Source organism: Rhopalosiphum maidis, chromosome 1 (assembly GCF_003676215.2).
Source record: "Rhopalosiphum maidis isolate BTI-1 chromosome 1, ASM367621v3, whole genome shotgun sequence".
Taxonomy (NCBI): Eukaryota; Metazoa; Arthropoda; class Insecta; order Hemiptera; family Aphididae; genus Rhopalosiphum; species Rhopalosiphum maidis.
This window is the reverse complement of record NC_040877.1, coordinates 11,749,464-11,771,526: the sequence shown is the minus strand read 5'-3', so window position 1 is coordinate 11,771,526 and position 22,063 is coordinate 11,749,464. Positions and strand designations below refer to the sequence as shown.

Here is a 22,063-nt window from a genome sequence, read left to right as displayed (position 1 = left end):
AAATATTTTATGTTCAGTCAAAATTCCCGAAAAGTTGTGATTAAATTTAAAAATAATGAATGTGTTCAGGCACGTATACAAAAAAAAAATAGCAATACAAATTGTACCGCAACATAATAAAATTTTTTAATTGTTACTCGAAATTATTTCGTGTTTGTACGTAGTTAACTATAGGTACAATACTTATTACCTACACAAACATCAAACATATTCAATTAGAGTCAATATGATACTGAGTATTAAGCAGAGGCTAACAAGGCTTCTGCATCAGTCCTTGTTCTTTTGTTTTTTTTTTTTACAATATCTAGGCCTTTATGAATGGAATGAAATTAATTTCTGTGTCCCTACCTAAGAAAAAATAACCAAGGCTTCCTCCACCTTGTCTCTGTATCTAGTAATATGAGGCATAAAACATATTAATTAATAAAAATTACCTTTGAAGTGGATTATGACTAATATTTACTTCTAGAAATAATTCATTGTAATGTATTTTGGTTGTCGGGATATATTATGCAATATTTTATTAAGACTAAAATATTTAAAACTTGATAGTATTTGAAAAATAGTCATGTCTTTTGTTCAAAAAATGATTATTAGTATAAATTGTCTATATTTTTTATTAAATGTTTCATATTTTAAGAAGTTAATACTCTAAATAATAGAATATAAGTAGGTATATTGTATAAATACTCGCATTAAATTTTAAATTTTTACAACAAAATTAATAATACAGAAATATAGAATATACATTTAATTTTTAATGTACTTATAATAAATATAATTATAATATAATTGAACTTATTTTTACTAGTATTGAAAAATAATATTTAAATTTTGATTTTTTGATTGACAATAATAATAATACAAAAAAAAAATTATTATAAAATTTAAAAAAGTTATATAAAGTTACATAATATATCTATAAGCTATTACAATTGTATATATAAATTATATAATTGTATACATTAAAGTAAAGAATTTTTGAAGGAACAATAGGTGTATATACATATAGTTGGACATTTTATGCAGTACTCAAATAAACAATAGTTATAATACAATTAAATTTTTATTTTTGCGCCAAAGGATTTCCTGGATATTTATTTAAAAGCTGAAAAAATATTAAAATAGTTTATTGTTTATGAAATAATAAATATTATATACAGTAGAACCTCGATTAACCGTGCTCACTCTTCCAAAAATTTAAAAATAAGTATGGACTGTAGATGTATAACATATTGTATAAATTTCTAATTATAATTAAATAAAAAATTACATTATTATAAAAAGTTTCGATTAACCGTGGTTTTCATTTATCCGTGTGACCCCCTCCCCGCCATTAACCCGGATAATCGAGGTTCTACTATAGTTCACTTACAATTTCAATGTGTTTTCTTAACTCTGTTGGAGTCACTTGGTGTAATAAATGCTCTTGTTCAAAAAATGAAAAATCATCTTCTAATTTTGAAGATGAATTGCTATTATTATTAGAGTTTTTTTTTTGATATTTAATATCATTATTTAATTTCTGAAATATAAGAATTTAAATTATTTATTGTCCATTACTATTAAGAATATATATTAATACAAATTAAAATATATAAAATAATATGAAATGCATTAGAATTCAAGCAAGTACAATTAGCTATATTAAATTAGGTATTTGCTTACTGAATTTGATTGACTATCAATGTTTACATTTTTTACCACTCCCATTACACTTTTAACTAATTGTCGTTTTTCTTGAACTTCAGCTTCTAAACGTTTTTCTAGTGCGGAAATACATTCTAATTTATCCTTTATAAGTGCTTCAAAATGTTCCAACTCTTCTCTGTGTTTTGAATTTAGTTGTGCCTTTTCTTTTTCATACCTAAATATTAAATAATTTTTTAATTTATTTTTATTTTAAAAACAAATTGGAAGTTTTTCGAACCTTTCTTTATAGTTAATTATTTGGTTATTCATTTGAAGTTTTATCAATTTATTTTCCTCATTAGTAATTTGAACAATTCCATCTAATTTACGTTGATAATCAGATACTTTTTCTGCCAGCATAGCATCTAACTGTTTTTGATAAAAGCTTTTTAAATCATTTTTCACAGTTTTGATTTCTTCTCTTGCTGCATTAAGTTCCTCTGCAGTTTGTGCCTAGATAACAACATTTACAAATTTACAATAATAATAATATTTATTAATGAAAACATTTAAATATTTTTTTATTAAATCTTAATTACTATTAAGATAATCTATATACCTCAGTACTTTTCATTTGATCTACAATGTCTTCAATCCTACGCTTTTGATCTAAAAGCTGATCATATTTTAATGTTTTCTCACATAGTACTTTTTTTTCTTGATTTAATACTAATACTTCTTTCTCTAACTCGCTACACCTATTTATTGATCTATTGCATTTTTCACTTATCTAAAAAAATTAAACATTTGAATTTATAATTAATATTATTTTTAAATTATTACTGTAGAAATTGTTTAGTACATTATTATTTAACATATTGGTTAATAGATACAAAATTTTAAATTTTATTTAATTATATAATTTTATACAACTTATTAGTTATTGTGATTTAACTAGGCAATCTATTTTATGTCACATTAAGCAATTTTTACAGGATTTAAACTCACGCTTTTATTTTTTTCTTGTAATTTAACCAAATCATTTTGAAGTCTTTCATTTTCTTCATTTTTTTTTTCAATAGTTAGTTGTAATTGTTTTGTTTGTTCTTCTACATTTTGGCATTTAATTAATAACTCATTTAATTTTTTTTCAGCATTTTCTGTTCGAGCCTTGTAAGAATTACTTCGAGAAATAGCTTTAGCTGTATCATTCTTATAATGTTCAATTTTTTCCTTCATTGCTTCCAAAATTTCTTTTTTATTCTTGCGTTCAGATTGCAAATCTCTATTAATTTTTTCATTGATTGTACTATATGCTCTAACTTGACTTAAAATCATAGCAGACCGTGCAGCAAGATCATCAAGAAGATTATTTTTTTGGCAATCTACTTCTTTATATTCAACCATTCTTTTTTCATAATTTGTTAACTTTTCTTCTAAATCTATAACTTTTTTTTCTATATTCTATAACATTCAATACATACCAAAAAATTGTATTGTTAAATTATTTATTTTAATATTGTTACATCATTTTGTGTATTTTAAAATGTATAAGTAGAGAAAAAAAATATATATATATTTACTTGTCTACGATAAATTTCTTTTCCAAGTTTCAACCACAAATTTTCTTTTGAAACAGAATCCAATTTTTGGTAATCATTTAAAGCTGTAGTTACACGTGGGGTTACATTTTCCAAGTCGTCACATAAACTTAAAAAAAGAAATATATTAGGTATATAAATATAATAAAAAAAATAACAAATTAATTAAGTACCTCTGTAATTTGTTATCATCTAACCTATCGCAATCAGTTTCTTTAGTTTTAACAGGAGATCTTACATCTTTTTCTTGAAAACTCACATTACGCTGAGCATGACCATTACCTATATTTCTTAATAACTTATTATTGTATTCGTAAGTATTCACCATTTCATGCATCAGGGAATCAATCGAACTATAGTTTATTTTTCTTTCAGCATTTCGTTTAAGAGGTGAGGAAGCACTAAGAGGGCTGGACAGACCATTACTGATGTAGCTAGTTTCCATTTGTTCAATTTCATTAATTTGATGTGATAGAGTATCTAAATTTGTTACTAAATTGTCAATTACGCCTTTGAAACTATTTGAGCTGATCGACAACTCTTCAGTGACCGCGTCTTCAATAGTTTCACTATCTGAAGAGTGGACTTGAAAGAAATCAGACGGTAATGACACTAAGAAGTCAGTATTTTCACTACAAGAGTCGCTCATAATTGATTATTTTGTAGCGATAAGTCTATTGTCATAATTATTTAAAAATAGAACTTTCAAAGTACTGATATTTTGAAATCATTACATACAGATACAATCCTACAATAAAAATTCCATTAATTTACTTTTACTGTTACCGCTTATCATTGAATTTTTTTTTTATTGTTTACATCGCCACAACACACGATAAACTAAAAATCGAGCATTTCCGTGATAACGTGTTCAAACCATTGTGATTTGTGAAATGTGAATTTTGTGAATATTTGAGTTCCATATTATTTTGTAAATATTTGAAATAGTTGAATAAACCTTATTATTATAACATTTAATTAAAATATAATGGCTAGTAAATTTGAAGGGTTAGTATTATGATTAATATATTTGTTTTTAGTTATGAAAATGTAATATATTTAATTTTAGATCGAAAACTGTGAGTGAAGACGAGAACACTACATCCAAAGATATGACGCTTGCCGACAAATTAATTAATGTTAGTATAAATTGTTTATAATTATTTAATAATAGATTCATAATTTAAGTGAAATATTATTGAAACAATTTGAATTATAATTATTTTATTGAAATGATTTTAACACACATTTATACATCTGATTGTGCCAATAACATGTGTATTGAGTATGGTCAAAATATAGTAAATAAGCTTTAGTTAGTTAATTGGTGATACATATAGTTTTATTTATTTTCTTATGTTCAATAATGTAGTTCTTTACAATTCTACTATGTAGTCAGTATATTAAAGTTATTTCTTTTTTAACTTAATTGTGTTTAAGTTTACCGATCAATCAAAATAAAAAGTTAGATTTTCTTTATTTATGTAGGTAATTAATTATTTATGATATTAACATTTTTTACTTGTACTTGAAGTTAAATATATTAACGGTAAAAACACTAACAACTAATTAAGGTTTTTAAATAAATTGATAAGATATATAAAAAGTATATTACTAAAACATTAATTTGTTTTGTATTTAACTGGTCTTAGGTTTTAAATTAACATTTATCATATTTAATATTTTGAATATTGTTAAATAATAAAAAATGTACCCAGTTATAACCTAAAAAATAACTTGGTAAAAAATACTCATTAATGTTGTTGAATAATTGCGGTTGAATCAATTAATTATTTTTTAATTCAATTTTATATAACATTATTATAAATAATTAATAAATATATTTTTATCTTGATTTTTAAAACAATATTTTACTCAATAATTATGATAGTTAAGTATAGTTTCTAATAAATATTTATCTCTGGGTTCTTTAAATATCATGAACAAATATAACTGCATTTAAAGAAAATTATTTTTATTTTTAGTCATTGATTTAGAAAATTATTAGTAGTAAATTTAATAAGGTAAACATTTTAATTTGTGTTTTAGTTATTTATTTGAACTAATATTCTAAATAATTGATAGTATAGCAGGTGATGGAATTGAATATGATTTAAAATTGAATTTAACATAAAATTTTTATTTCTGTTTACTATTTATTAACTTAAGAAAATAACAATTTAAAAATAAGCTATAAATTATTAATTGCTGATAAAATAATATAAATGATAAATTTATGATTTTTTTATCATGAACCACTCATTATTTCAAAAAGTATTAATGTTTTTGAAAATATTTTTTACATAGTTTCAAGTTGTTAAAAAAACAACGTTTTTATTAAAAATTTATATTTTTTATCTTTATAATTTTTTAAGTTTTTTACCTTTTTGAATGATAACATAGTGTTTTAATTTCATATTCCAAAGCAGAATAATTTTCTGAGTATTTTGATACATAAAAATCGAATTTAGGGCGAGTAGTTTATGAATTATACGTATTTAAAGTTTAGACGAGTGGAGTGGTACAGGGTTACCCCTCAAAATGTTTGTCCACTACTCCGCTTGTCTAAACTTTAAATACGTATAATTCATAAACTACTCGCCCTAAATTCGATTTTTGTGTATCAAAATACTCAGAAAATTATTCTGCTTTGGAATATGAAATTAAAACTCTATGTTGTCATTCAAAAAAGTAAAAAACTTTAAAAAATGTAAGGATAAAATATATTTAAAAATATAATTTTTTAATAAAAACAGTCTTTTTAAAAGCTTGAAACTATGTAAAAAAATGTTTTCAAAAACATGAATACTTTTTAAAATAATAAGTGTTTTATGATAAAAGAATCACTCTGTATATAACTAAATTGTAGACTACATAAATTTTTTTTTTAATTAAAAAAATGATATTAATTTATTTAAAAAATGTTAGAATAGGTTTAGTGAAAAATAATATAAAAAAATATAACAATATTAATTTAAATTAATTTTATTTTAATATTTTTTAAATTCTGTTTAGATACCATTGTCAATACCTTCTGGCGATCATAAACTCCAACATCAATATTGGTTTTGGTTTAGTCGTAGATTCCCTGGTAAGCCCGGAAACACTCCTAGCTATGACCAAAATCTTAAATATCTAGCAAGGTTTGGTTCAGTTGAACAATTTTGGACAATATATAGCCATATGGTAAGGCCGTGTGCCTTGCAATCACACAGTGAATTCCATTTATTTAAAGTCGGAATCAAACCAATGTGGGAGGTAAAATATTGTTCACATTCATCTATTCATCAAACTAATGGATAAAACTTAAGGTAATTTTTTACTTGATTTTAATTTTTAGGATGAATCAAATGCCAGAGGTGGAAAATGGGTCTTGCGAATACGTAAAGGCCTAGCATCCAGGTGCTGGGAAAATCTCATTTTAGCAATGTTAGGAGAACAGTTTATGGTGGGTGACGAGATATGCGGAGCTGTTGTTTCATTGAGATTTCAAGTAAGTTAAACATATATATTTTTCAATGATTGTATCTACAATTATTACACTTGTTTTTTATAGGAAGATATAATATCGATTTGGAACAAGACTTCATACGATCAAGGGGCTACCAACAGAATAAGAGATACATTACGTCGAGTATTAAATTTGCCACCCAATACAATTCTAGAATACAAAACACATAATGAAAGTATCAAATCGGTATCTAGTGTTTATAAGATGTAAATTGCACTGAATAAAACTAACATGAATTATTCATAAAAAAATTCTTTATTGAAAAAAAGTTAATTAAATATTAATTATATATATAAAAAAAAAAAAATACAATTTATTATTTACAATATTTTTTTTTTCACAAAACCCAATTATCCAATGTTTGATAAGATATTTAAAAATATCCATAAAAAAATGGTGGCAGTGTTTATCCAAACAAAAATGTATAATAGTCTTAATATATTTATATACCAATTAATGAAAATTGTATGGCATTGAAATTTAAAATTCTTAAAGGTCAGTAATGAGTGATAATTTTTGAAACATAATACAGATCTTAAAACTATAATCAATAATAAAATATTTCAAGAAGTTTAAATGTATAGCAAGAACATAGTAGATTAATCTATTAAATAGCTTAGATTAATGTATAATAACTAATAATGGAAACATACATATTGAGTACAAAATAGTTTCAAACAATTGTTAACAAGCGGATTCTTAAGTAATCATATCCCTGTGCATTATTGATGTTGTAATATTGTTATCGTGGTCATACCTAAAATAATAAACATTATATTAATTGCAACAATGCACTATAATAGGGCTACTTAAATTCTAATTAGTTATAATATACATTCTTACCCAAAACAAAAGCTAACGCTAATTTTAAATTGAAAGAAATACGAAATTTCAGAATGTCTGAATCTTCAGATGACGGTAAGAGTAATCCACAAATACATACACCAGCCATTAATAGAGTTGTAAAATTTGGTCCAGGAGTATCTAAAATATATTTAAAAAGATGAAAAATTTTTTTTAATAATGTAATTTAACCATACTATATTATGATGTAGATATTAAATATTAATTTTATTATTGATGTTCTATATTTACCTTATTAACTAAAAAAAAGAATACTGATTTACAGAAATTTGAAAGGCAGGTATTGAACCCCAAAATAATTTTGAATAATAAATAGCCAATAGGGGACAGAAACCAAAAATAATTTACTTCTATTAATTTTTAAAAGTTAAAAATAAAATAATTTTATTACCTACATTTAAAAAATGATGAGTTGACTTAGAAGTTAAGAAGTCTCTAGCTGTACTGTTATATTTAAAAGTAATCATTTATCATAAAGTTGAAAAATAATATAAATTAAATTATTCATTTCTAAATTCCAATTAAGATTTGAATCATATTATACTAAAATATAAAGGATAATTATAATTTTTAATTTAAATTTAAAACAGCTTACTTGTATTGCAGTTTTGTCTTATTTCAGATTCATTATCAAAGTTATCAGTAGATATATCGCTTCTGAGTAATTGCTTAAAATTTTCAGGTGGTAACTCAAAATTGTCGGAAGACCTTACTAATATTGTTTCAACATCTTTGTGTCCAATGACTTTTTTGGTAGTATAATATTGCATTTGTATTCGGAATTTATCTCTGATATCGCAGAATGCTGGCGCAGGAGCATTGTGCCTGACAACTATATCCACTCGAGAACTGGCACTTATTGAACCTTCTGGTTCCACTACGGTATACTTTTTAGTGCAAGTACAAAAAACTGAACAAACAATATCATAAAAATACTAATAGATATAAAAACGGAGATTGAATTTACCTTTAAATCTGACAGGAAAGTCGTATGGATTAAATAGTGTAATTATTTGTCTGTGGGATGACTTGTCCTCCAAACTGAAAGTTAACGATTGGGGACTAACAAATACAGGGACTTTACATTCGGTCATCATGACTATTTATAACAATAAGCATCTCATATTTTGCATTGTATTGTGATTGTTAAAAAGGTATATATTACGTTCTAGCGTAAATAAACTATTAGTGATGTAATTTCAATGAAATTAATTAAATACGCAACTTTTGTTACTATCTATAGTACCTACAAAGCACAATGCTGAATGTACAAAACTAGAAACATTTGTTATTATTATCACTAATCTCTTATCATTTTATTTTACATAAGTTTTTTGTTACTTTATTATCAAATACATATTATTTATTTGTATTTCATCAACACCAAATGGTAAATATTGTAAACAAGGACACGCGGTTTTATTATTAAACATAAATCAATCATCAATGTACTATTTTAGTATTTTAAAATTTTAATTTTTATATTATTATATTGTGGCATCATCATGCTATGAATTATAATCGGTCATTTTAATTCATAATATTATATTAACCATAGGGACTTGAAACATTTCGCCTTTATGTTCCACTATTATTTATTTTCTAAACAATATACAGTACCTACATAAATTAATTATACAATCTATTTGAGATATTTTGACAGTTCAGTTTTCTGGCTTTTATAGTCTGGATTTGGACTATGGTTGTATAGTACTATAGTAGTTGCCGACTGTATCGTTGGTATAAATAGATAAAAGCTTACAATTAATCTAAATATTTAAAAAAATAACTTTTATTTATTTATATAAAATTTAATAATATAAATAGGTATGGAAAAGTTTTAAATCCCCACGAATAATATTTTCAAATTACAAAAAAATAATTAAATTACTAAAATTATAGACTAGATTCTATAATATTATTTAAACAATTAATTTCATCTAAATTTAAATTTAAAATGTTGGTTAAAAAAATAGTGTTTTTGTTATAAAGTGAAACTTCCAAATGCTCAAACTCCTAAATTGTATCCACTATTCAGAAGGGGAAAAAATAGTATATAATGTAAAATGAAACTATGAAAGCATGACACATGACACATGCAAGTAGGTACATCGTACATAATCTTAGTTTTAAATGTAATTAAAAAGTATGTAGATTTAATTGTATTTAAAAGTATTGATGAATGATGATCATTAATGTCCGTAAATATTTACTTACGTAAATAAATTATTGACCAGATCACCCAATTGATACTTATACTTATAGTGATCAGATGTACTCTTTTTTGACGTGTGTCATAGTGTTTTTAACAATAGTATCAAGTAGATGACATTGTACTCTTTTTTTAAAAAAAATTATTATAGGCTCATACGTGTTGATGTGTTTTTTATAATTTGATTATTAATTTATATTTTATGGTTCGACCTAAAGCATTCTTATTGGTTGGTACTTGGTAGCATGATTTAAGATATTCTAAATCGTAGATATATATTTAAGTTTTACACTTGGTATTTTTACCTTTAAAAAATAATTAATACTTAAGTTTAAGTTTACTTTAAATTCTTCAATATCAAAGTATTTTCATCATAAAGACATACATTAAATGAATTGACATTATAATTTAAAATAATTAGTTTTTACAATTGATAATAGGTAATAATAAAATAAATAGAGTAATCAGATGAAAAAAAAAACAATTTTTATAGAAGTAGATGACTTATGGAAATATAAGTAAAACGGGTAGAATAGTATACGCATTGGACAATTACGACAGAAAAGGAACTAAGTTTTAAAATGTACTTTTTTTAAAATTTTTATATCTGGTCACCATACTTATACTGTACAGCAGAGCAGTACTAAGTTAATTACCTTTTTTATGCTATATCCTATATACGCTCGACGCTCCAAAAGTATTTTAAATATATAATAAAAAATGATTTAATTTTTTTTGTATTATTGCCTATTGATTAAGACTTTAATAATAGAAGTAGGTAGTTATTTGTATAATTATGAAAAAATTAATTTTATCTAAGTATAATAAGATTTATCATTTATCAGTAGAATACTAGAATACATTTTCCACGAATCCACCCCATAGATGATGTACCCAATGGAGTTAGGAGTGTAATATTCTGGTATTCGTAGTATTTTTAATTTGTATTCAGTTTTCAGAGCATTATTTTATTATTGTTATCATTGTACTATCGTAGACAGTAGTATAATTAGTATATTATCGACCAAGTTGTATTCGTGATACTTTACATTCGGAGTAATATCATTTATTTTGTGGTAATATCACGGCTATAGATCTATAGCCATGGGTAATATGTTACACTTCGTGAAAAAAGCGGCACGATTTTTGACGGCACAAATTTAGTTAACATAAATACCGCCAGGCACCGCCACATTACTCGAAGGCCAGTCACATTTACTATTTTAATGCATTGAATATAAACTTTATAATAAAATATGAAATTTAATAATAATTAATAATATTTAATATTATTGTCTAAATTTCATAATTTATATGAAATATGATTATATCATACTAGCAAGTTGAAATAAAGAAAAATGTTATATATAGGCACCAATTCAATAAAATAAATATATAGACTTCCAAACTCCAGTCATAACAAACAGTATTTAAAATAAAAATCATCGTTTAATAAGTAAATTCACTAATTAAAAATTCCAAATAAATGTTTTGTATCAGGCTGTAAATCAGGATATCGTAGTGGAAGTGAATGAAAAATTAAAACATTGTGTCAAGCTCTAAAGGTACAAAGACCACAATAGGCACAAAAAAAATTATATGATTATTTTTAAATTTAAAGTATATAATTACTAAATAGTTCCACAATAATATATTATTAAATGGTAATTTATACTATGATAAATTATTTGTGCATACAATCATTTTAAGTAATTTTTAAAGTACTAATATTATTACTTTAAATATTATAATTTAAATTAAAAATTATTAATAATATTATATTATAGTATTAATTATATAATACTTTTATAACTCTTAGCTTAATTTAAGATAAACACTTAATTGATTCAATTTTTTTGAATTTATTAATTATAGTTATTATAAATAATAAATAACTATTATGTACCTAAATGTTAATTAAATTTTAAACTTTTGTAAAAATATATAATATACTAATTTTTCTTTATTATAATATTCCTATAACATATTTAAGTTTAAGTTCTATGTTTTTAAATTTTATCAACTGATTGGGATATAATTATAATTTTAATTAAATAACACACTTGTTTATGTTGGTAATAAATCTAGTTTATTATTTATACTTGCATAATTTGTAAAAAATACTACCCAAATCAGGACATAATTTATAAGTCACTTAGTTACAACACTCATAATTACATGAATAATAAACATTTATTTTAATATGTTATATACACATGAACATTGTACACAATTAAGACAAATGAAACATTTAAAATTTAAATTAAAAATAAATATATTATAAGTATATAAGTAAAATTAAAAAATACTCAAAGTATAATAATATTTTATACTTAAGGCCAAATGCACTTTGTGTGGAATAAAGGAAATTCAACTAGACAAAAAACAAAAAAAATTATCAGACCAGTCAAAGTTGTAACTACTTATTTAATATTACATGATAACTACTTACTTTTATGTATATTATTTTTTATATTATACATTATTGTAATATTGTAATATTATTTTAGAAATATTTAAATATTTATTAGTTGAGGGAGGTACCTTTCAATATAAGGTATAAGTATTGAATCAAAAGTAAATATAATAAAGTAAGAATATATATAAATTTACTTACTATAAATATATACTATATAAACATGTATAGGCACACGGGTATTTTTCATTTCAAGTACAAAATTTATTTATTTATTCATTAAGATTTAATGCATAATTGCATAGTGGCTATAACGCTATTTTTGAATAATTATTCAAACAACCGGCCTCCGAAGCTTGTGGCACTCTCTGTGGATATTATTTGAACTACAAAATTGCTATCGAAAAATAAGCCACTTTTTTTCTCCTGACCAAGCCGAGTGTTATCACCTTCTCTTCTCTACATCGTGGTTCGAAGTATATTATTGTGGTAGTAGTGGTTGTAGTAGTAGAGTAGTTGTTGCAACCTGTCGTAGTCTGTATATAGTAATATATATATTATATACATGCCAAAAGCTAATAAGCTATCAGTTTGAAAACAGTCGAAACACTGTTTGATTTAGAATTATATCTAGTGTTTTGATTTTCGACTTTCAAGTTATACATTTACGTATATTAATCGTAAAAACTAAGCTATTCGTACAATTATACTTGTCAAACATTTTTTAAACTGCCGGCATTTCGTCCGAATATTGTATACCGTTCTTACGACCCGGGAATCGGTTGAGCTAACGATATCAACGTCTCGGCCAACAAAAACATTGTTGTGTTTCGTGAAAATAGTTAGCAAGCGTCAAAGGCTCTAAAATGAAGAAAAAGGTGTTGTTGATGGGCAAGAGCGGTTCCGGGAAAACAAGCATGAGATCAATAATTTTTGCCAACTACATAGCCAAAGACACTAGTCGCTTGGGTGCGACTATTGATGTTGAACATTCCCATGTTAGATTTCTTGGGAACCTAGTTCTTAACTTATGGGATTGCGGAGGACAAGAAGCATTTATGGAAAACTATTTTGTCAGTCAACGAGAGAACATTTTTCGTAATGTAGAAGTACTCATTTATGTATTTGATGTGGAGAGTCGAGATGAGGAGCTGAAAAGAGATTTAAGGTACTATGAGACTTGCCTTAGTGCAATTTATGAAAATTCCCCGTCTGCTAAGGTATTTTGTCTAATACATAAAATGGACTTACTGCAAGAAGATCAACGAGACAAGATATTTTCAGACCGTGAAAATGAAATAATAAACATGTCCAAACCAGTTGATTGTTCTTGCTTCAAGACATCAATTTGGGATGAAACATTATATAGAGCTTGGTCTTCAATTGTATATAAATTGATACCTAATGTGAAAGAACTTGAGCAAAGTTTGACATTGTTTGCTGATCTAATGGATGGTGATGAAGTATTATTGTTTGAAAGGGCAACTTTCCTTGTTATTTCTCATTGTCAACGAAATCTACAACGTGATATTCATCGATTTGAAAAAGTTTCTAACATCATAAAACAATTTAAACTTAGTTGTAGCAAAGTAGCAGCTCAATTCCAAAGCATGGAAGTAAGAAATTCTAATTTTGCAGCTTTCATTGATGTATTTACTACAAATACATATATTATGGTTATCATGTCTGATCCACATATTCCTTCAGCTGCCACTTTATTAAACATAAAAAATGCTCGTAAACATTTTGAAAAATTAGAACGTTCAAGCCAATCTCAACAGAACAATAAATAGTTTCAATTGAATAAGCATAATTAGAAGACAAAGAAGTCTTAGTTTGACAAGAATATCAATTTGTGAATATTTAGTGTAGTATTTGTGTACTATTGTACACATATAATAAAATTACTATTTGATAAGTTATATTATTATATTTTGTTTGAATCCTGAGAATTATATTAATTTTTATATTTTCTCTCATAGTTATTATTGAATAATTATCATAAATTTATTTTTATTGAAACAGAATAAAATAAAAAAATATTTAAATATATGTAAATTATTTTTTTTTAAGATTTATTAATTTCTAATTTTTATTCAAATTAAAATGTTTACAAGTAAAAATATTTTTGTTTACTAAATGTCTAATTTATTAATTTATTACAAATTCATAATTTTTAGAAAACCCATAATTATATTTAAATTTGTTTTGGTACTTAAGTATAATAATTGTTGTACTTTACATATTATTTTAACTTTCTTTTTCAATTTTACTGAGCAAATTTTGAATTAGTAATTAACATAATATTTAACCAATTCCCTGGTTACAATATTTATATTCCATCTAAATAAAAATAAAAATGATGGAATACAATTTGGATTTAAATTACAATATTGAAGATTATAGAAAAAAAACCTGGTGTTACAGATAGAAAATCATTGCTTTTAATTTATTTAATAAATGTTAATAGATTTTATTATTGATTCAATATTATAATGGTGATAACTGATTATAATAGAATACAATTTTATAAAGTTTTAAAATCTTTACAATACAGATTGTTAAAAACTAGTTATTTGGATTCCAGTCCAAGGATAACCAAATACAATGAAACCTGTACATAACGAACAATTACAGGATCTTCAAAAATTTTTGTTGAATTCAGGCTTTGGTATTTTTTTTAGTCAAACTCACATGTGTATTTATTTAATGAAAATATTAAACTTTATAAAGAAAAATCAATGGTAAATTGGTAAATATTTAATACATATTACTTATAGCTTATAGGTCACGCATAATTAGACATACATTATGTATTTGTATGTAATCTTAATTATACCTAATTAACGTCATTGCTATTAGCAATATATGATTATGGAAGTGCTTGAATACTCGGTGGTAATTTGTCTCTCATTGTTGTGGCTGGCAACGCTATGACTTGTTGTACATAATGTACATAATACGTATGCAATTATATTTGAGTTAGAACTAAAATTGTGGTTCATTGTCAAGGTATCGAGAACCAGGGCTTGGGACTTAAGCATTTGCTTATTTTTAAGGATTGACTTAAAAATTTGAAAGTACTTTTTTTTGCTTATTACGACAATTTTTTAAAAAGATGTTTATTTCCAGTTTTTTAGATTATTTTTGCTTTTATGACCAGTTTTTCTACTTTTTATGGTTTTTTTCAGAAGATCCCTCGCAAAATCTATAAACATTAAGGCAAAATGTCTTAAAAGTGAAGTTTGATTTTATAAAGATTCTAAAAAGATTTATTTATTTATTTTTATTTTTAGTTAAAAACTTTTCCTAATCATTTTGTTTTAATGTTTTTAGTAGTCTGTATTTATATTTTTTTAAACACTGTTACAAATTAAATCTATTACCTATTTATTATATAAAAAGAAAGTTTTTTTTTTTTGATTAAACATTTTACTCAAATTTAAGTTTTTTAAATGCTTATAATGATGTTTATAAGCGCTTATTTTAATGATTTTAAGTGCTTTAAGTTCCGAGCCCTGGATATAACTATCCATTTCCACAATAAAAAGAATCTATTCTAGATAGGTTAAAATACACTGGAATGCCTATTTGTTTGCCAGAATATAATAATTTTGTTTGTTGAAAGAGGTGCCCATAATATATAGATATTCGTTAAATCAGGTTTCTTAGTATTTCCATTTTTATTTTGTACCTGTAATATCATGTTCCAAACTCAAGATAGATCACGCCAATTGTAATTTATCGATGAAATTAATTTTTTTTTTGACATATAGATAGATATATTTTTGGAATGGATACAACTTTTTTCTGACTAATAACCGATTTCATATAATGCTATTTATTGGAATCTATTCTATATCAATTGAATATTCATTGGCCATCATCCTCGGTGATATACAAAACCATATCTGATTACTCAATTTTCTTTGCAGAGAAAAATATCTAGTAACATGCTATTTATTACTAAAACTTTTTTTTTGTACAAGGATTGACAGACATGCTGAATATTTTACCATAATACAGTTTAAATAGGTAAACTATAAATACACAGTATTAAAAAATATAACTATATTTATTTGATATATTATAATTATTATCATAGTGAATACAATTAAAATTAAACAAATTATTGTTATTTGACTGTAAAAAAAAAAAAGGAAATGACTAAAATTATAAATTATTAATATAATTAATTTTAATTATATACATATTTAATGTATATAGTACACAAATTACGTTCTTAATTTATCAACTATTTAATTATTTTGTAATGTAATATTTTTTTCTTTAAATACATCGCAGTCAATTCTTTATTTATTATCAGTATATTCAACGTTTGAGAAATATTGATCAAAATTGATTTCAATAAATCTGAAAAAATAATTATTTATATAACTTAATATTAATATATTAATAAATTATTTTAAAGTATTGTTAAGACCGGACTGGGTCTAATAATAGCCATCAATGTGTAATCTGAATAATATTTGTATAAACTTAAACTATTGGGTATTATTTCTTAAAAATATTGTTTTACCAGAAAATGTCAGGCAAGTAAATATACAAAGTGCTTGGTGACAATATTTTAATATAAAATTTTGATTAACTAAATAGTTCAAATACTAAATTAATTTTTTTTTATTATATTTATAAATTAATACTTACTTCATAAAATCTTCAAACTTTTCAATAACATTAGCTATATCAGTCTCAATATAATTATAGGATGATACAATTTCAGGTAATAAAACTGAAAAACAAAATGCATATAATTACATAATTTAAGTAAAAATATGATATAACTCATCTAATATAGAAATATGAACAGTATAGCAGTAATGACCCTTAGTATATTTTTTTATCATTTTAATTATTTGTAGTGATTATTTTATTATATTTACTACATAAGACAACTTTTATCAAAATACTATTTAGGAAGAATGAAAAATATCCATTCATTATTATAATACTGTACCAGAGTTAAAAATAATGAAGATTGTGATGGTATATTGTATTGAAAGAATTAGTGAAAAACCTAAATTTAAATAGAGTTTATGAAATACATTTCTTTTAAGTGTTTGATGCCTAGAAAAATTCTAAAAAAACAGCAATATAAAACAATAAATTTGCACTTGTTATTATCATTTATTCCAGTTGAAATAGATGTTTATGATATCACAGTAAAGCAGAATATAGAAAAACTACTTATCTAAACACCAAGCAATTAATGATTTTTCAAAAAAAGGTGTATCATAAGTTCACCATCTTTTGTATAGAAAAATGAATTTATGTTGTCTATGCATGGCTATAATATATAAAATTATTTATTATTTTTAAAGTAAAATTATTATGGATTTATACAAACCAAATAATCGTAGTAGATATGTAGGTCCATACACCAAATGCCACATTTTTTGAGGATACAACATTTTACTAAAGTGGTATTCTTCACCAAAATTTGTATTGTCGTCTAAAAATTGTATTGCCTATGACATACACATAAATATAATCATTATTATAAAGTATAAGTATTATCACAACCACAAACAAATTTAATCAATATACTGCGGTTCATTTTGGTTGTGTGTATTGTAAATAATACATTTATTTGAAAGTAATATTGTTTCAAATATTGGCTCCATTCAAAATTTAAAATATTATATAGATTTGCTGCAATAGTTCTACATATTAATTTTGTTAAAACTATATATTTTTAATGTTTTATAGTAAATTATTAGATTGAAATTAGATGTAATTACATAAATATTTTAAAATAATAAATGGAATAACAGGGATAAATTATCTAATATTAAAAAATATATTTAGTTTTGAATAATAAAGAAATTATTTTAATGAACACTCAGAATTTTGGTATGAGCTATAATAAATATAATACATAAATCAGTTATATTCTAAAATAATAAATGTCTTACATTGTTACATTAATTATTTACACTATCTACAAAATATAAACATTTAATCTTTTTGATTTAAAATCAATTTATGTATATAAATATAATATTTGATATCTTGCATCATACTGATACCAAGAAATATTAAAAAACTATATCAACGTTTTTGGACCTTTCCTACAAGAAACATTTTAGTATGTTTTTTTAAAAAAGCACTTCTATGAAGCAATATTATTTGAATTTAAACTATGTATTTATTTGCATTTTTTTATTACCGTATTACGTATGTCCATTTCTTTCTCTGGCGGATACAATAATCGTGAATGTATAAGAACATTGAAATACTGTATTATCGTTGTACCAATATTGAACATTGACTCTCTAAAACAATAATAATGTTTATATTGGAAAAATGTAAATAAATAATTGTATAATTACATAGATTCAGGCAGTGAATTCATAAAATCTTGTACCAAATTTTCGATAGTGATTGTTTTTGAAAATTTTATTACCTAAAAACAAGCAAACAGTTAAACAAAAACAATTCAATTTGTATTCTACTAAATCAATATTAAATTTACTTTATTGTTTTTCACAATCATAAAATGATCAAAAGCAATTCTTCTTTTTATGATATCTGGTATATTGATTACTGGTATTATTTTTATTACTGGAGCTGGAACAGTAAATGTATCGTCTGTCTTTTCAGTATCTACAAGTTTTGAAAAAGCTTCAGTTAACTTCGATAAATAAGCTTTAGTTTCTTCATCATCTTCAGACTCTTCATCTGTTTCAATCTCTTCATCTGTATCAGTTTCTTCAAATTCTTCAGTTTCATCATATGCGTCAAGTTCCTCAGCTTCAAACTCTTCAGCTTCAAGATCTTCTTCTTCAGAACCTTCAATCGATTCAAATTCTTCCATATTTTCAGTTTCAGTTTCTTCAATGTCTTCAGTTCTTTCAACTGTTTCAGATCTTTCAATTTCTTTGATTGTTTCAATTCCTTCAACATCTTTAGATCCTTTACATGGTTCAACAAATTTAGTTTCTTCAAGTTCTTTAGTAGCTTTTTCAACTTCTTCAGGTACTTTAATTTCTTCATCTACTGTTTTAGTAGTTTCAACATCATCATCTTCTACTTCTTCTTCCTCCTCCTCCTCTTCTTCTCTTCCTACTTCTTCTTCTTCTTCTTCGGTATCTTTAACTTCTTTAGTAACTTCAATATCTTCATTTGCTTCATTTTTTTCAGTATCTAAAACTTCTTCGGATTTTTCAATTTCTTCGGTTACTTCATTAATTATTTTAGTTACTCCAACCTTTTTAGGATCGATTTCTTTTTTTGGAGTTTCATCTGTGTTGGGAGTGTCTTCTTTTATAGAAGTGTCATCTATGTTAGGAATGTTTTCATTTTTAGGAGTATCTTCTTTTTTAGGAGTGTATTCTTTCTTAGGAGTGTCGTCTTTCTTAGAAATGTCTTCTTTCTTAGGAGTGTCTTCTTTCTTAGGAGTGTCTTCTTTCTTAGGAGTATCTTCTTTCTTAGGGGTACATTCTTTTTTAAGAGTATCTTCTTTCTTAGGAGTGTCTTCTTTTTTAGGAGTGTGTACTTTTTTAGTCGAGTCTTCTTTTTTAACAACATCTTCTATTGTGGTGTTACTTTCTTTTTTGACATTGTCTTTTTCTTTAGCTACTTCTTTAGTTTCTTTAGTTACTTTGTTAATCACTTTATTTTCTCCAGTTGTTTCAGCTGATTCTGTTACTTCAGTTGTTTCAGTTACTACAGTTGTATCAACTGATTTTGTTGCATCAGTTTCTTCAGTTTTAAGAGTAATAATTTTAGGAGGACGGCCTAGTTAGAAAAAAAAAATTCTGTTAAATGTTCAGAATAAAGTAATTATTTAGTTAAAAATAAATTGCCTCGTTTCTTTGGTTTTGATTCTGTTGGTGATGGAACATTTACTATTTGATTTAATTCAGATGACATTTCTGAATATTTCCGTTTTTTTCCCTTGATTGGAGGCGTTACAACATTCCGTATTGTTTCTTCTTTAACTATAGTGATAGAACGTTTTGCTCCACTTTTTTTTGTATTTGAACTATGTATAAAATATGTAAAAATTGGAATTTTTAATAATAATTAAAATTTTAATATATTATTAGAAATTATTAATTTCTTACTGTATTTCTTTTAATGATGCCATTTTGTTCATATTGGCAGTATTGACAGTCAATACTCGATTGTCGTCTACCCATTCTTCCCATTTACTATTCCAGCCTTTGTAATGAATAAAATATTGTGCTTTACCATCATTTGCCTTCCTTCTTTTTAAACATTTCGCTTCATATAACATTGGTCCGTGATAACATAGTAAACTATCACCTATTAAAAAAATCATTGTTTATTTAATATTTAAGTAATTTATTAACATTTTATTCTTAATTTATTTGAATTCAGTACCTAATGACTATTACATTTACTCTAAATAATAATAACAAGTTTGTATTTAAAAAAAAGTTTAAAAAAAAAGTAAAAAGCATATTAAACTATTATAAATATTTAAAAACTAAAATATATATTACCAAAGAATATCAATTATAGTACTATTATTAACATTATAAACTTGTACCTACAATTCATAAGGATAAATTATATATTATACTCTGTATTATACTGTTATACAATATACAATCAAACAGTTTAAAATTCATGGTTTATGTAAATATACCAATAAACTGAATATTTAAATTACTTGTTAATCAATACTTAATACAAGTACAAATAAATTGTGCTAAAAACATTAGTCAATAATTCTTAAAAATTGAAAAATTGAAATACTAATATAAAACTTGCGTATATTTATAAAATTATACTAGAAGATAAGATACTAACTAAAACCAAATAGTTATTTATAACACTAACCAAAATGAAGTAAATTTAATAATAAGGTACAAAATATAATTTGGCATTAATTGTAGTAAACATATTAATAGGTAATCAAATTAATAGTTGATCATTATTAACTATTTATTCAAAAATACATTTTAAATTAAAATTTGTACTTGTTTAATATACTTCATGACACACTTGGACCTACCCTGTAACATAATATTATAGTGTGTCGCAGCCAAAATATTATAATATGTAACATAAATATAATCACACAAAAAGCAATATTATAAGATAAATAGTTTAAAAACATGTAGTGATTATCTCTTATACTTGAAGAATCAAGCATATTTAATGCTTACGTGCATTGACGGACTATACCGGCCGGATATTTTTTAATAGTCCGCCACCGGTTATGTATAATTTGTAAATACATATTTTCATCCACTTACTTTCTGCAAATCGGTAGTTATCTGCCGCCATTATTTGCTAAACGATTAAGTAACAACTAAATATAATTGTATAAGGTTTTAATAATAAAATGTAAAACAATATAGAAGATGCCGATTCAGAAATATAGATTTCTGTATTGTTTATTTACTTTATATTTATTATCATCGGAATTCAGATCAGCATCATAATATTTATGAATGATAACACTGATAACTGATTATCACGGCTTAAGATATCATTAATCGTGCTAATCAATTGATAGCACGCACGGGCGCAGTGCATCGCACGGATTACAGCTACGACTTTTATTAGGCATTACACGTGGATAATCTTGTTCAAAGATCATGATTTAAGATATCTTAAATCGTGTAAAAGATGTATTTTAGCCGTTTAGTTACAATGGTTACATAATAGTATGTTACTAATTACTATGTTAGGATGTATATAATTGTATGTTTTGCGTTCTCTAGTGTGTTAATATAGTTCGGGTAATTAACAAAATAACCGGTTTATAAACCATCACGGTTTAATACAATATACAAACCATAGTATAAGTATATACTTTATTCTTTCGT

The 22,063-nt window shown here is 24.3% G+C and overlaps 5 protein-coding genes across 5 annotated transcripts; 2 read left to right on the top strand and 3 right to left on the bottom strand.

Moving 5' to 3' along the window:
* Positions 1-933: 933 nt before the first annotated feature.
* Positions 934-4,090, bottom strand: LOC113553327 (rho-associated protein kinase 2-like). Its single transcript, XM_026956611.1, has 8 exons — positions 3,407-4,090; positions 3,216-3,342; positions 2,641-3,096; positions 2,252-2,422; positions 1,931-2,145; positions 1,669-1,867; positions 1,376-1,525; positions 934-1,108 (listed from the first exon to the last, which is right to left on the bottom strand). The coding sequence occupies exons 1-8, from the start codon at positions 3,880-3,882 to the stop codon at positions 1,067-1,069; spliced, it is 1,836 nt and encodes a 611-aa protein (XP_026812412.1). The 5' UTR covers positions 3,883-4,090; the 3' UTR covers positions 934-1,066.
* On the top strand, positions 4,084-6,987 carry LOC113553335 (eukaryotic translation initiation factor 4E type 2). The gene is made up of 5 exons (XM_026956623.1): positions 4,084-4,241; positions 4,303-4,372; positions 6,249-6,491; positions 6,574-6,726; positions 6,790-6,987. The coding sequence occupies exons 1-5, from the start codon at positions 4,222-4,224 to the stop codon at positions 6,952-6,954; spliced, it is 651 nt and encodes a 216-aa protein (XP_026812424.1). The 5' UTR covers positions 4,084-4,221; the 3' UTR covers positions 6,955-6,987.
* Positions 6,988-7,303: 316 nt separating this feature from the next.
* Positions 7,304-8,882, bottom strand: LOC113549218 (motile sperm domain-containing protein 1-like). Its single transcript, XM_026950413.1, has 4 exons — positions 8,576-8,882; positions 8,204-8,518; positions 7,588-7,728; positions 7,304-7,501 (listed from the first exon to the last, which is right to left on the bottom strand). The coding sequence occupies exons 1-4, from the start codon at positions 8,703-8,705 to the stop codon at positions 7,467-7,469; spliced, it is 621 nt and encodes a 206-aa protein (XP_026806214.1). The 5' UTR covers positions 8,706-8,882; the 3' UTR covers positions 7,304-7,466.
* A 3,894-nt stretch (positions 8,883-12,776) lies between these two features.
* On the top strand, positions 12,777-14,179 carry LOC113547819 (ras-related GTP-binding protein A). Its single transcript, XM_026948336.1, has one exon. It carries the CDS (start codon positions 13,103-13,105, stop codon positions 14,027-14,029), a length of 927 nt encoding a protein of 308 aa, XP_026804137.1. The 5' UTR covers positions 12,777-13,102; the 3' UTR covers positions 14,030-14,179.
* Positions 14,180-16,475: 2,296 nt separating this feature from the next.
* On the bottom strand, positions 16,476-21,641 carry LOC113548003 (nuA4 complex subunit EAF3 homolog). Its single transcript, XM_026948630.1, has 9 exons — positions 21,488-21,641; positions 20,327-20,528; positions 20,066-20,244; positions 18,733-19,997; positions 18,590-18,663; positions 18,427-18,532; positions 17,605-17,725; positions 16,905-16,989; positions 16,476-16,610 (listed from the first exon to the last, which is right to left on the bottom strand). The coding sequence occupies exons 1-9, from the start codon at positions 21,516-21,518 to the stop codon at positions 16,550-16,552; spliced, it is 2,124 nt and encodes a 707-aa protein (XP_026804431.1). The 5' UTR covers positions 21,519-21,641; the 3' UTR covers positions 16,476-16,549.
* Between the last annotated feature and the right edge of the window lie 422 nt (positions 21,642-22,063).